Source organism: Oculina patagonica, chromosome 8, assembly GCF_052425735.1.
Source record: "Oculina patagonica isolate OP01 chromosome 8, crgOcupat, whole genome shotgun sequence".
In the NCBI taxonomy this organism is placed as follows: Eukaryota; Metazoa; Cnidaria; class Anthozoa; order Scleractinia; family Oculinidae; genus Oculina; species Oculina patagonica.
In genome coordinates, this window is record NC_135765.1 from 1,954,310 (window position 1) to 1,971,941 (window position 17,632).

The following is a 17,632-nucleotide window of genomic DNA, read 5'->3' on the forward strand; positions in this document are numbered from 1 at the left end:
CCCCCAGTGCTTTTTTCATATCTGGGCTCCAATATTTGCTGTCTGAGCCAAAAACATTTATCAAATTGCCTTGCTCTGCCTTGTAATAAATGTCTGCCGTTGCTGTGTGGTTGTACGCGAACTCAACCTGTGCAACAAATTTTGTTCGGTCAGCGTTTGGATATTTTGCAAGAAAAGGTTTCCACGCATTGTCTTTTGCCGCTTCAGAAATTGTAGTTGCTTCTGGGGTTTTCATCCACTTCATAAAATCTCTTGTTTTCGCATCCATGGTCCTCTTTTATATTAAACATTTTTTATTTTTATTTAATATAAAAATGGTTGTGCTGACTGTCACCACAACAGAAAATCCTCACACTGTGAATTTCGATTATCCTATTCCAAAACCGAGCTATATCAGACTTCTGTCATCTCATATCCCTAACTCTTGGTTTAATCTTAAAGAAAATGGATTTATCAGGTTTTTGGACGATCATGAAAAGCCTGTCGATGTGCCCTTTCCGGCTGGTCATTACACTCTCAAAAGGTTGGCAAGTGAATTGAAAAATAATTTTTCCAAACATCGTATTGAATTGCCCACAGATATTAATACTCCACTTGGCCAGCTTGTAATCACAAATGCCCAGTTTAAAAAATTAATTGTTGATCCAAATATGTCTAATTTACTACTAAGAAAAAATTATACTTCGCATTTGGAACATGAAACTAAAATAAAAAGATTAAATTCTCCCACAACTTATTTCATTCATTGCGATTTAGTTGACAGAGAACAGAATCTCTTTAATGGTAAACCATCTTCTGTTTTAGCTTGTTTCGACATCCGAGGAAAGGCTTACGAAAACATAAATTACAAAGGTGAACAGCCCAATGTCTTGCGTGACGTTATGGCTGATGCACAAGTGACATCTCTGACTCTTTCGATTAGAGATGAGAATGGAAATCCATTCGATTTTAACGGCTCAAATCTTACATATGAGCTGGAATTTAATTAAATTAAATACAAAAATAACTTTTATGTATAAGACCATGTCATCTGCTAATGTTCTTCCGAGTGCCCCTGCTTATGGTGTAAGCGAAGAAAACAGCGTAAAACAAACACTGTATCCAGCTTTGCCAAATCAACCAGAAAACTTTAGGTTAACAAAAATCAATCAAATTTGTTCGGATTTTGACAAAGAAGTTGCTAAATACCGAGCTGTTTTGAAAAAGTATAAAAAGGTGAAGTCTGTTTTCCATTATTCCGCAATTTCAATGGGTGGTTTGTCCAGTGTTCTCTCTGCTTCCAGTCTTGGCACCGCGGTAACGGTCGTTGGTTTGCCGGTAAGCGTTCCTCTCGCTGCATGTGCTGCCATTACAGGCGTTTTGTCTGCCGCTTTCACTGGAGCAAGTAAAAAACTTGAACCAAAAATTTTGAAAAATAATGAAATTACTTCGCTTGCTGTTGCCAAACGTGAAACAGTCAATAGACTTGTTTCTGCCGCTCTCATTGACAATAAAGTTGATGACAAAGAGTTCCAAATTATTTTGGATGAATATTCTCGTTACATGGCTCTCAAAGAGACTGTTCGCAGGCACCTTTCAAAAAATTTAAGCCAAAAAAAGCCATCTCCACAGCCGGACATTGAGAAATTGAGAAATGAGATAAAAAAACAAGAACTGGAGAAATTAAAAAGACGTCTTTCAGCCGAGTCGAAATCAGATTTGAGAAAATGAACGCTGGATTTAATCTGACTGTTCAAAAAAATAAAATAAAGCTGTAGCGAACAGCGTGAAATTGCGTGACCCACAGCGGCATGCAAATTTTTGTGCGTGGGTGTCGGGAGATTACACGAATGATATTTTTAGACGTTGTAATATCATGACTCATCGCCAATAACAAACACCAGCTGTGAAAAAGCGGTTACTCTGTAACTTGGTGTTTGTCAAATTCCCTCTCTACTACTGTTTCAATCAGGAGTCTTTTCTTTCAATTTCTGATCTTTTGCAAGTTGATTCTCGAATTTTTTGCTTTAGCCGTTTAAAGCTTGATTAACACATCGGCTTGTTTACAATCATGTCGCTTCAGAATATTCTGGACTTCCGGTACGTCACACACACATACCAAACATGCCGATTCGCCATTGATTTTCAGCGTTTTAAAATTTTATTTTTTTTTCGTGAAAAAAAAAATCACTGCGAACAGGAATGTGTGGTGCGATTTAGAATGTCCTTTCTATTGTGCGATTTGGAATGTGCTGTATAAGCAAAAATAATTTTACGCAGGATTTTTTTTTTCACTTCTCTGGTTGTTGAAACAGTTCAATTGAATCTGATCTATCTTATAAAATATTATTTTTTGGCTTTTAGGTTCCAAAATTTGGTTATGGTGTTTGCTTAAAAATACACCCCTGACGCCATTTCTATTTATCGGTTTATATTCTAAAAATGCACCTATGACGGCATTTCTATAATTGAGCTCTGCCCTATAAAAACTCCTCTGATGTAATTTCTATTTCTCGCATTGCCATCTAAAAATACATAAGTGATGTCATTTTTCACTCTGTCCCAGTCACACCGCGTAAGAGTATAAATGTTGCTGTAGGTAACGAAAATTTGGTATATCAAAAATGGAACAAAACCAAGACAGACGCTTTGTCCACAATTTCCTTGAACGTCTTGCCGCAGAAACTCAAGTATCGAAAGCACAGATTCGTTTGAGGCTGGCAAAAAAACAGAATGACCGTTCAAGACTGGTCAAACAAAGAAAGAACATTCGGGGGTTTTCCTTTTACCACGCAATCAAAGTCACAACAATGACTTTCTGTGTTACTGCAATAATTTATGCACTCACCGGAGCGTGCAAGTCTTGTTTAGCTTGTTAAAACGTTTGCGACCACACTGCTGTCTAATTTTTTTAATTTTTCAATCAGCTCGTCTGTTAAAAAGATTGTTATTTGTTTTTCATTTTCTTTAGTTTTTTTGTAGGTTGTAAACGCTTTTCCACGAGGTCTTTTCAAGTTTTTCTTTACATTCAAGTTAATTTCTCCAGTTCTCCCTCTTCCCATCTTCGTTTACTCAATAAGAGCATTTGTTCAATAGGAATTGTTTCTGGCGCGCCAATGCCGCTCTCGATTTTTTGCGTGCCATAATTAGATTTTTTTTCAAAAAATAAAAAAGTTTCAAACTCAAGTCTTTTTGTCAATTAAAAGTTTGTATTTATAAGGTAATAATGCAACCAAACAACGACTGGTACACAGTGGGGTCAAGTGAAACTGCTTCGGGAAGTTAAAGCAGTCAAAGGCCTTTTTTTTGTTACTTGTGGGCAGAGGGGTGGGAAAAATAAATAAACAAAAACGAGATAGAAAAGGATTTTGGGGGGTTTGTCGAAAGGGGGTGGGAATAGGAATTATTCCTAGCGCACCAGTGTGTTGTTCACTGGATTTGCCCAGTAAAAGTTGATTTTAAGGCGATTTTAAAGTGCTGGGTGAGATGGACTGGCGGGCTTGATGGGTTAAGAGGGTGGGGCGGCCAATAAGCGGGGTCTTTGCGACCCTACACACATAGGGGAGGCCGGTTCTGGACGCGACTTACCCAAAACACGCTCCCAAATTGGGTGGCGAGACGGCGGAGTCAGACGAGGCTGGCGAATTTTATGAGCCAGGCGAGTCTGGCTCAGGCGGCTCGCAAGCCGATTTGGGACGTGTTTTGGGTAAGTTGCGCCAGAACCTGTCTTCCCTATGTGTGTTATTTTATTTTTTGGAAGAAATAAATTATTCAGAAAAAATATATTCTCTAATGTTCATGGTTAATGTTCAGGATGCAAGAGAAAAAGTCTGTGCTACACGATTCTTAGTTTAATACTTCTCGGCAGACCATATCTGTGCTTCTGCTCCTCAAAAAGGCTAATAAGCCCTTGCACATATTTCTTGTGAAGTCTGTTTACTTGTTGTGGGCTTGGATTTGCAACAGCTCTCTTAACTGGAATGGGTGCACCAACTAAAAAACAAAATCAAAATCAAAATGAATTTTTTTAATTTCATATATTAATTAATTAATTAATTTATATTGCTTGTAATATTAATTTAAAACGTTTTTTATTTTGTAAAGGTCCACGTCAGTCCTGGGTTACCTTTTTAATTGACCTTTTTCAAATAAAGTTGTTCTTATTAATTTAACCAAAATTAGGACAAATCGCAGTGCGAAGACTGTGGTGGCTAAAAGGGCCCCAGTCAGTCACCCCTTTGTTTTTGTCAACTTATTGGATTTGGTAAAATATTTCACATGGAATGGTCTAAAGGAAAGCGATCGCTGTGAATATGCTAAAGGTATTTTGACAGACTTCCAGTAACACAACTGTACTTGAAGCGCTACAATAAGATTTTGTTTCACCATACAATTGACAATTTTGATGGCATTAAAAAGGCACTACTTCACAGATATCAAGGCGTGGCTGTATAGAACCCTTGATGGTTAGTGCACTTACTGTTTACTAAGCAACTGTTTGCTACATACCTACGGTGCAGACTGGTCTCCTGTAGGGCACAAAGCCAATGATTGTCGGCAAGATTCCTCTTCCAAAGAACAGTGGAGGAGCAAAGGACAAGATTTTCATCAATCTGTTTTGAAATGCTCTCAGTTTTGAGCCTCTTGGATTGCTGACTTGATTGAAGAGTTCATTTTCACCAAATGAAAACACTGGAACAAGATGTGCTCTGTAAAGAAAACAAATGATGTTCCTTTTAAATAGCTGTCTCCACACGGCACCACCACCTTTTAATTAAACAATATTCTTCCATTCAATGATTTTAAGTATGACTGGTTTATTTCTATGCAAAAATTTAATAAGCACCCTGGACTAAATTGAATTTTTACAGTAATCCTGCTTAGCTAGTTTTATCATTCAGACCTGGCTGCAAACGACATGCACGCAACACTCTCAGGGACTGCTCCCGGGGGGGGCACTCCCCTATATGGCCTATACAGGGACGTGCCGCTGGATAGGGTATGGTTTTTGACTCCTCCGGTCCTGAACAGGGTATATAATTTCAAGATCCTCTGTCCTAAACAGGGCCTGAACCTGTCCTAGACAGGGTATGGCTGCAAGACTGTCGTCCATGTATTTACATTGTTTTCGCTTTCGCTTCAATAAAAAGCATTATTTAATCGGTGGGATAGGTGTTTTTGCATTTCAATGCTTCAAACATCGCGTATGGGACGCAATCACAATAAAGCATAAATTATTGTTGATGTTGTCCTTTGTCCTAAATAGGGTCTTAGAATAGGGGGTGTTGTCCTACACAGGGTAGGCATTTTAAGTTTTTATTGTCCTAAACAGGGGTCAGGGTTTCAAACCTCCAGCGGCACCCCTATACCTAAACTTAGGTCAAGTACCCCCCCCCCCCCCCCGGGGGACTGCTGAGCCCATAGGAAAACATCATGGGTTGTGTACATGTACATGGTTTTCAAGCATGTATAACAGCTGGCTAAAAATGTCTTGTCAATGAGGCAACTCAAGATTAAGCTCACATAAAGATTTGTTAGAAACCGCACTCTACCAAGAAAATGTATAGACACTTAAAAAAATTAATGTTCTTTGAAAAGGCAAGTCCTAAAGGAAATATTTATTTAAGTTCTTACCCAGTCTGTAAAGCCATCTTTGCAAATCCTTTCCGGTTTTTCAGGGTCAAAGTGTAAGAGCCTGGGCGAGCGTCAAGAGACTCTGCTGCTCCACCAATCGCAATCACTGCTGCATTCCCAGTTCCTTGCTTTGTAAGTATGTGGCTGATACTTTCTTTGGAGACATCACATACGCCTCCAGCCATTGTGAAGTCGCGCCACAGTGGAAATTTAAACATCACTGAAATATAAAGCATAAAGGTTGACATGATATAAATAAAACAAGGGGAAATTAGGAGAAAAGACCTTTGCATGCGACACCCCAATGTTTTATCTGACACCAAGTAGGTTGTACTCCAGCTGGGTGGGGTCAAAAATAATTGTGAAACTTCTTGATGTTTTTGAAGCTTATCATACAAAGTTCAGCGGGTAGGGTGCATAAACGTGCCTTCTTACGAATCTAAGAAAAAAAACTAACAGCATTGTCATTCTCTCGGTGAAAAGAAGATGAAACGTTTGGACATTTCAAATTAAAGCGAAATGATATAAGGTTATGACATGAATGTAAATGAAGGACTAAAATAAACACAAGTCTCCCCTATCGAGTTTTAATTTCATTTCCTATTTTAGGGTCTTAAGAGTAAGCCAAAACCTAAAATAAACGACGGGGAATTTTTTCTTTAGCATTCCAAAGAGAACACACACATAAGCTAAAATAAATATGCCATGATCGAAAATTACCCTTTGAAACCTAATTTGCAGTGTCTGCAGTGCTGTGAGAGTCTCCAATACAAGACGTGACCTCTCAGAAAAATATATACAAACAGAACTCTTGAAATACGCGTCCTATAATCAAGATACAAAAAAATATATGTAAAACTTTTTGCGCCTTTTGTAAGAAAATAATTAAGCCTTATACTGTTAGAGTCATTTACAATCACCAGAAGCATATAACCTCGTGGTGATATGTTTCTGCAAATACCTAATGAATTTGTACTTACGTGTTAAAGTGAGAAGATGCGACTTTATGCCAGGAAAAAGCTTGCTGAATCCAGTGGCTTCTGTCGCAAAATTAACCCAAGCTCCAGCACACATAATTCCATGTGGATGATATCCTAGAATGTAGTTTTTCTTTGGGTCTAGCCGCTTCGTTCTAATAAGTCTTGCTGGGAAGTAATCACGAAAATACTCCCAGCTCTTTAGCCTTCTGAATGTCTCGGACCTTCTTCCTCCTTTGGATGAAGTTTTCAAATCAAAACAGTATGTCCACAGCAGATAAACCACGATGAAGCCGTAGAGAGGTGTTAGGAGCACATAAATTGAGAAAAGAACGCCTAGGGTATGCCCGAAGATGAACAACACCGTCATAAGCAGGACCACTGCGAATTGAAGCGGCTCTTCGAAGACAGAAAAAGAGAGCGAGAAGCTCGTCTTTTTTCTGTGTTTGGTACTCATCTTTGGAGTAAAATGCAGTGTTTCTTCCTTGGATAGAAATTAAACTTGACGAAACCCGAAGAAGGATAAACTGCAATTCCGCTTGTTGATATCCGAACTGAACTTTGATCACTTGTTCTTTGAACAGAAAATTTTGTATTTTGATCCGAACGGAAGTGACAATGTTTTTGTCACACAGCGCGATCAGTTTCACGTGCTCTTCGTCACGCGTTTGTCTACGTAAATGGTAGCGCACGCACGTGATAGATCACCATATTTGGAGTGACAGATCTTCTGGTTACCAGGCCTCTCGTGAATTCAGATACGCCTGACAAATTTTGCTTTCAAAGCGAAGAGTGTATTGTACAAGTACACTTTGCTGCTCGAATTCTTGGCTATTTATTGACTATGAGCTTTCTTCCTGGGACTGCAAGTCTTATCAAGGAAATAGATAGTAAGTTTGGCGTTACTCTTTCTTCTTTTCATTCAGAACCTTTTTTTTTTGTTCTTGATAATTTCGTAAGTTGAACCAAATGTGTCAGTTTCGTTTTATGCAGCCAGAAACTTTACTGAATTCAACAACAACAAAAACTTTATTAACCCTTATACACAAAAAAGAAGAAATTTTCATACAATAAAAATTAAAGTTAAAAGGGTGTTGGCTTCCTAAAGTAACTAAGGAGTTAAAAAGTCTAGGAAGCCAAACTACAAACTGAAAGAATAAATAAATTTGCAATTTTAGGGTCGGAAAAACACAAAAACACGAATACAAACATGCACTCATCTTTTATACTTTATCTGAAAAGGAAAATAAATCAAATAAATTTTACAAATCAAGAGGAACATAACTACCATAATATTATACTAGGAATGAAGACTTTCCCTATATGATATATCTGTTGCTAAAAATGGCTGGGTCTAAAACGTCATTTTCTAGTGGTTAATAACTTGGCCGTCTTGTTTGAGAGGCAATTACAGTCAAAAAGTTGTGTTTATCCAGAACTGTTATGTTAATTATTTCCTTCAAAGTATAATTTGTGGCAGAATTCTTGTGAAATATTGACATACCACTTTTATGGTATGGGAAAACAGAAAGTATTAAACACATTACTCTTGGCACTGTTAATTGACAGAGAGGCTTATGGTGGTCCTGCGAGATGGAAGAACACTGATCGGATATCTCAGATCTATTGATCAATTTGGTTAGTGTAGCAGTGTTTTTTTCACTTTTGGAGATCTTTTGCTGTGTAAGAAACAAAATGAACCTTGTGTTTCTTGACCGCTAAATTTAACCAAGTGGCACATGCTGCTTGTTATTCATTTCTGATAACTGATGGAATGATTTGCTAATTACATCTCATTTATTGGCAATTTATGTATATGTGTGTTTGTTCATTGGTCATAGTCTAGAAAGTCATTTAATATTGAATACTGTAAAATCCTGGTTATTACCCTGGGCTTATACAACTTTGTAAGGGGTTTTGGGTGGGCTTATAAACGGAGGGGCTTATATCCAGGGGGTCTTGATGGAAATATGTTTTTAAGTTAAAAAGTCATAATAAAGCAACATTTAGCCCTGTTCAGTACTGTCATCTAGCAGAGCGGGGCTTATATCTATGGGGGTTTATAACCAAATGTGTTTTTTGTTTCCAGGTAGATGGGCCTATAACCAGGGGGCTTATAAGCGGGGTTGCGGGGGGCTTATAACCAGGTTTTTTATTGTATAGATTTTAAAGATTGATGATAATTCATTTATTTTTTCCAGCCAACCTTTTGCTTCAAGACACCATTGAAAGAATTCATGTGGGAGGAAAGTATGGAGATATTCCCAGAGGAATTTTTCTTGTCAGAGGAGAAAATATGGTCCTTGTTGGTGAAATAGTAAGTGATTCATAATGAAGAGCGATATCCATGACGTTTTAAGAGTAGAGCCAATCACATTAACCATCAATAATCAAAGAACTGCAAACAGTTAGGAAAAAACAAAGATGCCGAGATACTTGGGGCCTTTTTCAGGTGCAAAGCCTAAAACTAATATTATCGTTATTTGGCTTACTTGACATTTCCCATGTCTGCCACCAATTACTAGACATTAGACATTTTCTTGTAATGTTGATTTTATTTCAGTACATTTATCCATATATATCCAATTGCTTCAATTACTACTTCTTCTCTTTGTGCGTGGGTGTACATAAGGCCTCAACCAGATAGTGCCATTGGCTACGGTCAGCCGCTGCTTGTTGGGGTGGCACCATGTAGTTTTAGAACTCCTTTACCACCTGGGAAATTAGCCACTAAAAATTAGCAGTAATGATTTACCTTTGAAAGTTACAGGTGAACTCTTTGGATTACCTATTTTATGTTCTTGTTTTGTTTTTATGAAGGATGAAGAAAAGGAAGCTAAATGTGAGCTTGAAGAAGTATCAGTGCCTGAAATCCTTGAAGCTCAACGGGAGGAACAGTTGGCCAAAGAGGAACAAGAGAGAGCCAAGACCAAGGCGAAACTGAAAAAAGGGCTTCCTGTCAATGCGTCGGACACTTATCTCAGCCATGATGACGTTTTCAGTTGAATTACTTTGAGAAGTGATATGACAGATTAAGGGAAGTCGGTAAAACAAGTAATAATCTCCTCTTCGAGAATTGTCTGAGCCCACAGTACTAATCAGAACAGTTGCTAAGCAACATGTTGTATATACTGATATGATGATGTTCGGAACCTGCACGAATTTTGATTGGAGCATTATGTTTGGAAACACATCGATTTCAACAAAGATGTGCCGATACAGCACTTGTTTTGCTGATTAAAGAGAGAAGACTTGAAAAAAATGTATTTAATGTAATTTGTACATTCCGGTATATTTGCAGAAACCTACTTGATGTATATGTTACATGTAATCAGATTTGAAAATTGCTTGCAAACTCTTGCAAGGTTTTCTAGTAAATGTTCTACATCAAATGTAATAATTAAAGAAACAAACTTGCCTCAGAGGCCTACAGTATATATCATTTGATTTCAACTTGCACGTGACAGAAAGCTACTATAAATTCTCCTTACTAATTTCCATTAATTTCTTTTATTGCCAGTATTGAAAATTTACTGCAGATCTCTTCCTGCTGTTTATCTAGTTATTTCAGTTCGAACTAAAAAGGTTTAGAACTCGTTCGTTTTAAGAAAGACAAATTGACTCATCAAGCTTCAATGAATTAAACCAAGTGCTGCTCAGATCTGTTCTACATTTTGCATTTCTTCAGGCTGTTGAAGTCGGATTTGTCCTTCGCCCATGTCTAAGCTTGCATCCTCGTGTCTGTTAACACAGCCTGTTAAATTTGCCCACTGGTGCTCTGCAGTTTGGACATGTGTGGATGACATCTTTACATGAGTCAATGCAGAAAGGAATGAGACAGCAACCTAACCAACACCTGAGAAAAAAAAAACACCTTGAGTATGAAGGTTTACCCACATAAATTGTGGTGGTTTTTTTCTGAAATGATTTTTATTGGCCGCTGTACTGCCATGGAGGAAGGGAGCTATCAACTGTGCTTCCATGTTCTTCGCAGAGATTCTGTGCTCAGTGTTCTGGCCCGTCGCTTTATAATTGTTTCGCCGTTCCCTCAAAAAATGAAACAAAATTTTCCAGCTTTCCAAAACCTCTGGGATGGCCCTTTTTAGCTTAACAAAAGAAAACTCAAAAGAAAGGAAAGTTTTATCTGCGAAAGTAACTGCATTTAGCTAGAATTGATTTTAAAATCCATAGCCGCGGCATTTCTGACCTTTTGTTTCTTGTTGATTTTTCATCGTTTTATCATCGTCAAGTTTTTAATGTTTGCTTACACGTAATTAACCAGAAAAAAAAGATCAGAATAGTACACCTCATTATCGTCAGTAAATCTTTTGTTTCCATTTTTTCGTTTAAGCCTTAACAGACCGAGGAAAGTAAAACGATCTTAAATCGGCACATTTCTCGATCTCTTACCCCATAAAACACAGTAGACTCGCTGAAAAGTAAGTCAAGTTTCCATCTTCCTTTGTAGTAACAGTGAATACTCTCGTCTGACAGTAGGGGCAGCATATATCCACTGGAACCTCGCCATAAACTGGGTAAACTGAAACAGGGCTGTAGCCGTTCAGCCGGTTTGGCTGGTTCGTTGTAGGTGGCTGGTACATAGTAAAGCCTTGCTCCAAACGAAAACTCTTCAATTTTAAGGCTTCCTTTGAATTATTTCTTGCTTACGATGATCATTTTAATTTAAAATTCAAAATTATCTCATTTCGGCAATGCTGTAAGCCGATAAATCAACACAGCTGGGGAAATTAATGAGTACAGCCGCTTTAACATTCATGATATGCGAAAAAGGTAGTTTTAAAACTTGTTTCAAAACACCTTGGATATATACAATGGTGTAAAACAAAGCGAAATGAGACGGCAGACTAGTTACTTTTGTTTCGAGTAAAGCCTTTGCGATTCTCATCTCAAGTTGTCAGTTAAAGAATCAAAAACTGTTTTCTCCTTATAATGTAAATGCATTGTCAATCAGACAAGTTACAAGAATTAAGAAAATAATCAGCTACAAGATACTGTCTTGATATTGAATTCTCAGAACAAACATTTAAAGAAACGATTTTGAGCCAGAATTGAAAATTGAGGGATCTTTTCACTTCATAGTTTTATTTTTCTGAAAAACTAAATAATGAACAGTAAGAAAAAGATAAAAATGCAATGACAACCAGAAAGTTTTCATTCTTAGATTTAAAGGATTTCAAAAGTGACGTGTCCCAACTTATTACCATTAACTAAACGGCTTCATCGCGTGTTTAATTAGCTGTAAGTGTTTGCTACATTCTAATGAATTTGTAATCACTTTTTACACATGTGAAATTTTAAGTGGACAGTCTATTCTCACTCCGAGAGTAACACGTAATCTGTAGGAATAACAAAACCTTTGATAAAACTAATGAATGTTCAGTCTTAGAACTTTGTTCTCGAAATCTGCGCACGAAAAAGATTGAGGGATTTGAAACTTTCTATTACTTAGTTACATCGACGCAAATTTACAAGTAACAGCTGTTTTAATTCGCATTTATAATCTGCACAAGTCTTCACTGAATAACAGCAACATTTTAGCGCTTTATCAAGAGAAAATCATTCCACCGGCGAAAATGCGCGCATGGTTTCTTCTCGCGATCGTTGGGTTAAACATTGTTTTCATTCAAGCAAAGCACGAATCTAACGTTCGTGAACTCACTCTCGCTAATTTCGACAAATACGTTGATGGCGAAAGATTTGCGTTCGTGTTTTTCTACGCGGCATGGCATGAAGATTGCCAGAAGATTCTGGAGCGAATTGAAGAGGTCGGAGACGCATTTGCTGATCGTGATGATGTGGTCATTGCAAAGGTGAACGCGTATGAAGAAATCAAGCTGGCGACTCGATACTGGATAGACCACTATCCTGAATATCGGTATTTTATCAAAGGAAGCGTAACTGAAGAAACGTAAGTAGAAATTTTACTACTCTTTATGTAGCTAAGATATATTTTAATGTATAAACAGTGCCCCCAATTAGTTTTTTCAAGTTAAATACCATTGGCACTTTAATAAAGTCTTTCATTTCATTTCTGTGAAAGTTTAGTTTCATAGTACTTAGTTCTATAATAACCTTGCCGCAGTTCTCCTTAGCTACATGTAAAAGAAAACTTTGCGGGATTCTCAGTAAAGCTGTTTAGTATGACAAGTTTGAAAAGGAAAAAATGGGGCACTTTATAGTGTAGAAATCTGTAAGACAGTTTTCACCTATCGATAATAAAATATCCGGATCGTTTCTACAACGAAAATATTTAGTCAAAATGGACGAGCCATTGAAAAAGTACCAAGAAAGGAAATACAAAAAACGCTGCAAGCCCTTTATTGTATTTTGTGCTGGCTTTGAAAACTGGAAGCTATAATGTATAGCCGGCCGAAACGCCCTTATATGAGGGTCTATTATAAAAGGGGGTCGTTCAGTCCGCAGACCGCCATATTGTTTTCCTCCTAGACTGCAATTTTTTTTTTATTTTCTCCCGAAGACCTAAAGAATTTTCCCGCAGACCGACGCTCAAAATCGGTTTCATCCGCCCGACCGCCAAAGTATAATAGTCCCTGTTGTATTTGACTTTAAATTATTATATCTTGAAGAGAAGAGTTTATCGCCTCGTTCAATTGTTGAAACTCGCACCTTTCACGTGAGCCTAGAAAAAGGTTTCTCAAAATCTTAAAATCGCAAAGACAAGTGCATCGTCCTGTAACTAAACCCTGCAATTTTTTTCAGTTACAGAGGCGGTGATCTTGCTGCCGACATGATCCGTTTTATACAAACAAAATCCTTTCTTCATCTCAACACGGGCATATTCATGATTCCAGTGATCGACTTGACTTCCGCCAACTTTGAACGCATCGTGAAAGACAAAGCGCGCAGCATTATGGTGATGTACTACAACGGAAACTGCGAGCTCTGCAACAGCTTACAAAAAACGCTAAAAGATGTCGGCAAAACATTCAGAAACGAGCCAAAATGCCTGATTGGTCGCTTGAATTGTGACGTAGAGCCACAGCTATGTGTTCAGCAGGTCATTCCGCATTATCCCACGTTCAAGGTGTATTCGCAGCACAACAAAGATGGCGTTATATACGAGCCTGGTCGATACCAGGAAAGCTACAGCGAGAGGAATATAACAGCGTTTATGAATGCTTTGTGTGGTACGCAGAGGGAGATGCGAGGAAGACTCAATGAAAAGGTAAGTTGAGGTACCTAAATATATTTACTCATAGCCGATTTGCTCAACTTTGTGTGGGTCTTGCGCTAGGACATGCTAAGTATTTTTGAAACAGTTAAAATTAAATTTAAAGTAGCGCGGTGGCCTTAATGTTTGGCGCGCGGGACTCCGGATCAAACGGTCCGGGTTCGAGCCCTGGCCAAGGTCACTGTGTTGTGCTCTTAGCAGACACTTAACTTTCATGGTGCCTCTCTTCACCCAGGTGTTTAAATGGGTATCGGCGAACAAACGCTGGGGGTAACCCTGCTATGAACTAGCATCCCATCTAGGAGGGAGTAGAAATACTACCTGTCGCTACAGAAACCGGGAAAAGCTCTGGCGAAATGGGCGACTAGGCTCGACGCAGACTTAACCCTTTACCTTAATTAAAAGTGGAGTTTAAAATGCGAAAATGAACTGAATAGGAGACCCTGGCATCTTTTCCTTTAGAAAATTCCGGATCTTTGCACTGAAAAATATATTCGAATGTATTTGGCGGTGTAAACGGAGGGGTCATTATTGTTCGAAAAAAAAAAATAATGAAGAATTTAACACACAAAAGACTAGCCCCACCAGAGAGTACTTGGGAACCCCTATCATTTACAAAATGTACAAGTTTTATGTAGCCTATGAAGGCGATTTATGGTTTCACGAAAGTCCGTAGGCTAGTTAATGGTAGATGTAACATTTGTAGCACTGAGATTTAATGTTGTAATTTGTGCTCTTTTTATAGGCTGGTCTTCTTGACGACTTCAACGATCTTGCCGTGCAGTTTATGAAAGAGTACAACAGGCGAGAAGAGATAATAAGAGAAGCAAAGATCAAATCCCTCAATCACGAATACCAGGAAGAAGCCAATTTTTATTTCTCTGTTATGGCTCGCGTGATGTCCTATGGTGCTGGTATTATCACGGATGAAATCGATCGGTTGGAACGTTTGATCGAAGGCCCACTGCACGCGAATAAGGCCGATGAACTTGAAAAACGAAGAAACATCCTCAAACAGTTCCAGGTTGTGCATTTAGAGAGAGACGAATTGTAGTATCTTAATTTAACTGAAAATATCTTCTTGCGCATGGATTTTAAAAAGTTTTTTTGTTTCTTTCAATCACGCTGTCATTTGCCAATGCAATCGGCGGAGAAAATCTCAAAGTACTAATTCACAAAGGTAGAAAAACACGTGGAAGATAATGATAAATTTCAAATTCTGGTTCAACCTTCTGCTGGGTTGCCACTCATTAAAACCAAAAAAATTCCCTGACTTTTCCCTGACCTCAAAACAATTTTCACTGACTTTGCATTAGGCGAATTATCAAGTAAGCCAAATCCACTTTTACATTTGCTTCAGTTTCTTCTGCAGACCATTGATAGTCTTCTCTTCATTTTCGATCTCTTTACGTTTTTCACGAGATATTGAAAGCATGGCATTTGAATTCGTTGTATGATTTTTTCGCTGACTTTGAAAAGAACTAAGATTTTCCCTGACCTTGAAATTTTTTTGTTTATCCCTGACTTTTCCCTGACCGTGGCAACCCTGTTTTGGTTCAAACTCATTTTTAGGGTCTGTCTTCTAGGGAACGAGGTCGAATCAGGTCATCAGATTGACAATACGTTTTAAGCTTATCTGTTTTTCTTTTGACTTCCCATTAACGGTTTTCAATTTTTGTTCCTTTTTGTATTTTCTACTTGTTTCAAACTGTAATTTAGGGCGCTTTCCATTTGTCAGGACTGACGGCCGGTCCGGTGGTTTTAAATGTGAAATGGGCCTTTTGCACGAGATTTTCCCACAAATCCACCATAACAATGTATAATATTTATGTATTGACTGATTTGACAGGACAAATCTGACTAACAACGGAATCCTTTTCTCGAATATATCGGTCTGGCCGGCCAGTTCTGACAAATGGAAAGCGCCCTTAAATAGTTTAAGTTACAGTTACACTTAACAGTTAGCAAAAAGGCCGTTCTTCCTTAGCAAGAACGCAGCACAATACGGTCTGTTCCCGACACAAATACATTTTAATGTTTCTTTGTTTGTATGTTGTTGCACCAATAAAGGCGGATCTTAGTTTACATGACTTTCTCTTAAGCGTGATAAACGTAAAAACTCGATAAAATATTGGAAACTATAAACTATAAACATCTTGATTTAAACCGTCAACCTGTCAAATGGCAGGTCTGACCTTATATATTTCTATCTGACGCTGTGTATTGATCTTCAAAGGGGGCTCAATGAACTTGCTCCAATAACATCCATAAGCTTCGACCAGACTGAAACGCGAATTTAAGTATGTTTCCTTCGCGTTCAGGTCTCTCTAGATCTCTTAATATTTCGTTTATTATTGTGTACACTAATCTCGTAACAACTTTTTCTTTCGTAAATATTATCAAAATTTGGATTCTCAATGTTATTTGTATTTTAGTTCAGCAATTTCCCACTTTAATTTTTTGGAAAACAATTTTGTTTGATTGTATTTTCGTTGTTTACACAAGAAGATATATGCAAATTTCAAAACTAAAATTCGCCGCATTTAAGTCGAGTGCTAAGAAAACTCTTCAAACAAATATGTTAATTCAAGACCATCAGGGAATTATGACAACTCTGACACCTCTTTATGAATAGTCCTATTGATATCAAATGTTTGTCAGTGAACATTAGAGGCTTGAACAAATCACTAAAGCGCCGCACCGTCTTCAGGTGGCTACATCATCAAAATTGTTCTTTTGTTTTCTTACAAGAAACCTACAGCTCAAAAGAATGTGAAAATGTTTGGCAAGCGGAATGGGGCGGCGAGGTGTTTTTTAGCCACGGCACAAATCATAGTAAAGGCACCATGATTCTTATCAATCCTAAAATAAAGTGCAAAGTTGAAAAGAAAATCTGCGACAAAAACGGGAGATATATTATATTAGATATAGCGCTCGCAGACACTCGAATTGTACTCGTCAACATTTACGCTCCAAACGACGTTAATCAACAAGTCGTCTTTTTCAAAGAGCTTCAAGGACACCTCCAAGAATTTTCTGAAGAAACAATCATAATAGGTGGCGATTTTAACTGCACATTATCAGAAAAAGATAAAAAAGGAGGTAATCCAAGTAACCGAAAGCATTCGGTAGTCGAAGAAATCCACAAATTATGCAACCTTTACGATCTAAATGACATTTGGCGTTCTCTTAACCCAGATGCAGAAGAGTTTACGTGGAGAAATAAATCGTTTAAAATTCAATGCCGCCTCGACTTTTTCTTAATTTCTAAAAAGTTGAATGATTTAACCGAAAATTGCAAAATCCTATACGCACCCGAAACAGATCATTCGGCAATAATGATACACTTAAAATCCGATGAACTGAAGCATAAAAAAGGTCCTGGCTTCTGGAAGTTTAACCAATCGCTCCTTAAAGATGAAACCTATGTCTCCGGTTTGCGTGCAGAAATTCCCAACTTTAGGCAAAAATATAAAGACGTCGAGGACTTAACCCTCAAATGGGATTTAATAAAGATGGAAATAAGAGGTTTTACCATTAAATATTCTAAAAATAAAGCAAAGAAAAGAAGATCTACAGAAATTTACCTCCAAAATCAAATCAACGAACTTTACAAGAAGGCTGAAAAACAACCCAATAACAAGCAAACTATCAACGAAATCTATCATGTTAGATCCCGCTTAAAAAATATCATGCAACATAAGACGAATGGTACGATTCTTAGAAGCAAAGTCAGGTGGCATGAGCACGGGGAACGAAATACGAGATATTTCTATGGTTTAGAAAAAAGAAATTTTGAAAGAAAGACAACTACAAAATTGAAACTTTC

At 37.8% G+C, this 17,632-nt stretch overlaps 4 protein-coding genes across 4 annotated transcripts; 2 read left to right on the plus strand and 2 right to left on the minus strand.

The window, feature by feature from the left end:
- Window positions 1-3,777: 3,777 nt before the first annotated feature.
- On the minus strand, window positions 3,778-7,202 carry LOC144662036 (2-acylglycerol O-acyltransferase 2-A-like). Its single transcript, XM_078522769.1, has 4 exons — window positions 6,594-7,202; window positions 5,614-5,833; window positions 4,489-4,688; window positions 3,778-3,972 (listed from the first exon to the last, which is right to left on the minus strand). Exons 1-4 carry the CDS (start codon window positions 7,045-7,047, stop codon window positions 3,815-3,817), a joined length of 1,032 nt encoding a protein of 343 aa, XP_078378895.1. The 5' UTR covers window positions 7,048-7,202; the 3' UTR covers window positions 3,778-3,814.
- Window positions 7,203-7,326: 124 nt separating this feature from the next.
- Window positions 7,327-10,003, plus strand: LOC144662043 (U6 snRNA-associated Sm-like protein LSm1). Its single transcript, XM_078522777.1, has 4 exons — window positions 7,327-7,480; window positions 8,160-8,228; window positions 8,792-8,907; window positions 9,411-10,003. Exons 1-4 carry the CDS (start codon window positions 7,435-7,437, stop codon window positions 9,594-9,596), a joined length of 417 nt encoding a protein of 138 aa, XP_078378903.1. The 5' UTR covers window positions 7,327-7,434; the 3' UTR covers window positions 9,597-10,003.
- Window positions 10,004-10,248: 245 nt separating this feature from the next.
- On the minus strand, window positions 10,249-11,277 carry LOC144664502 (LITAF domain-containing protein-like). The gene is made up of 2 exons (XM_078525664.1): window positions 11,001-11,277; window positions 10,249-10,446 (listed from the first exon to the last, which is right to left on the minus strand). The coding sequence occupies exons 1-2, from the start codon at window positions 11,189-11,191 to the stop codon at window positions 10,335-10,337; spliced, it is 303 nt and encodes a 100-aa protein (XP_078381790.1). The 5' UTR covers window positions 11,192-11,277; the 3' UTR covers window positions 10,249-10,334.
- Window positions 11,278-12,039: 762 nt separating this feature from the next.
- LOC144663348 (protein disulfide-isomerase 1-like) lies at window positions 12,040-14,938 on the plus strand. Its single transcript, XM_078524252.1, has 3 exons — window positions 12,040-12,519; window positions 13,332-13,797; window positions 14,549-14,938. The coding sequence occupies exons 1-3, from the start codon at window positions 12,185-12,187 to the stop codon at window positions 14,855-14,857; spliced, it is 1,110 nt and encodes a 369-aa protein (XP_078380378.1). The 5' UTR covers window positions 12,040-12,184; the 3' UTR covers window positions 14,858-14,938.
- Window positions 14,939-17,632: the final 2,694 nt, after the last annotated feature.

Coding starts and splice junctions, on each gene's coding strand:
- LOC144662036 (XM_078522769.1), bottom strand. CDS start 7,047: ATGAGTACCAAACACAGAAAAAAGACGAGCTTCTCGCTCTCTTTTTCT. Junction 5,834..6,593: donor GCATCTTCTCACTTTAACAC/GTAAGTACAAAT, acceptor TTTATATTTCAG/TGATGTTTAAATTTCCACTG. Junction 3,973..4,488: donor GAGACCAGTCTGCACCGTAG/GTATGTAGCAAA, acceptor TTTGTTTTTTAG/TTGGTGCACCCATTCCAGTT.
- LOC144662043 (XM_078522777.1), top strand. CDS start 7,435: ATGAGCTTTCTTCCTGGGACTGCAAGTCTTATCAAGGAAATAGATA. Junction 7,481..8,159: donor TCTTATCAAGGAAATAGATA/GTAAGTTTGGCG, acceptor GTTAATTGACAG/AGAGGCTTATGGTGGTCCTG. Junction 8,229..8,791: donor CAGATCTATTGATCAATTTG/GTTAGTGTAGCA, acceptor TATTTTTTCCAG/CCAACCTTTTGCTTCAAGAC.
- LOC144664502 (XM_078525664.1), bottom strand. CDS start 11,191: ATGTACCAGCCACCTACAACGAACCAGCCAAACCGGCTGAACGGCTAC. Junction 10,447..11,000: donor AGTCTACTGTGTTTTATGGG/GTAAGAGATCGA, acceptor TTTTTTTCTCAG/GTGTTGGTTAGGTTGCTGTC.
- LOC144663348 (XM_078524252.1), top strand. CDS start 12,185: ATGCGCGCATGGTTTCTTCTCGCGATCGTTGGGTTAAACATTGTTTTC. Junction 12,520..13,331: donor GGAAGCGTAACTGAAGAAAC/GTAAGTAGAAAT, acceptor AATTTTTTTCAG/TTACAGAGGCGGTGATCTTG. Junction 13,798..14,548: donor GAGGAAGACTCAATGAAAAG/GTAAGTTGAGGT, acceptor CTCTTTTTATAG/GCTGGTCTTCTTGACGACTT.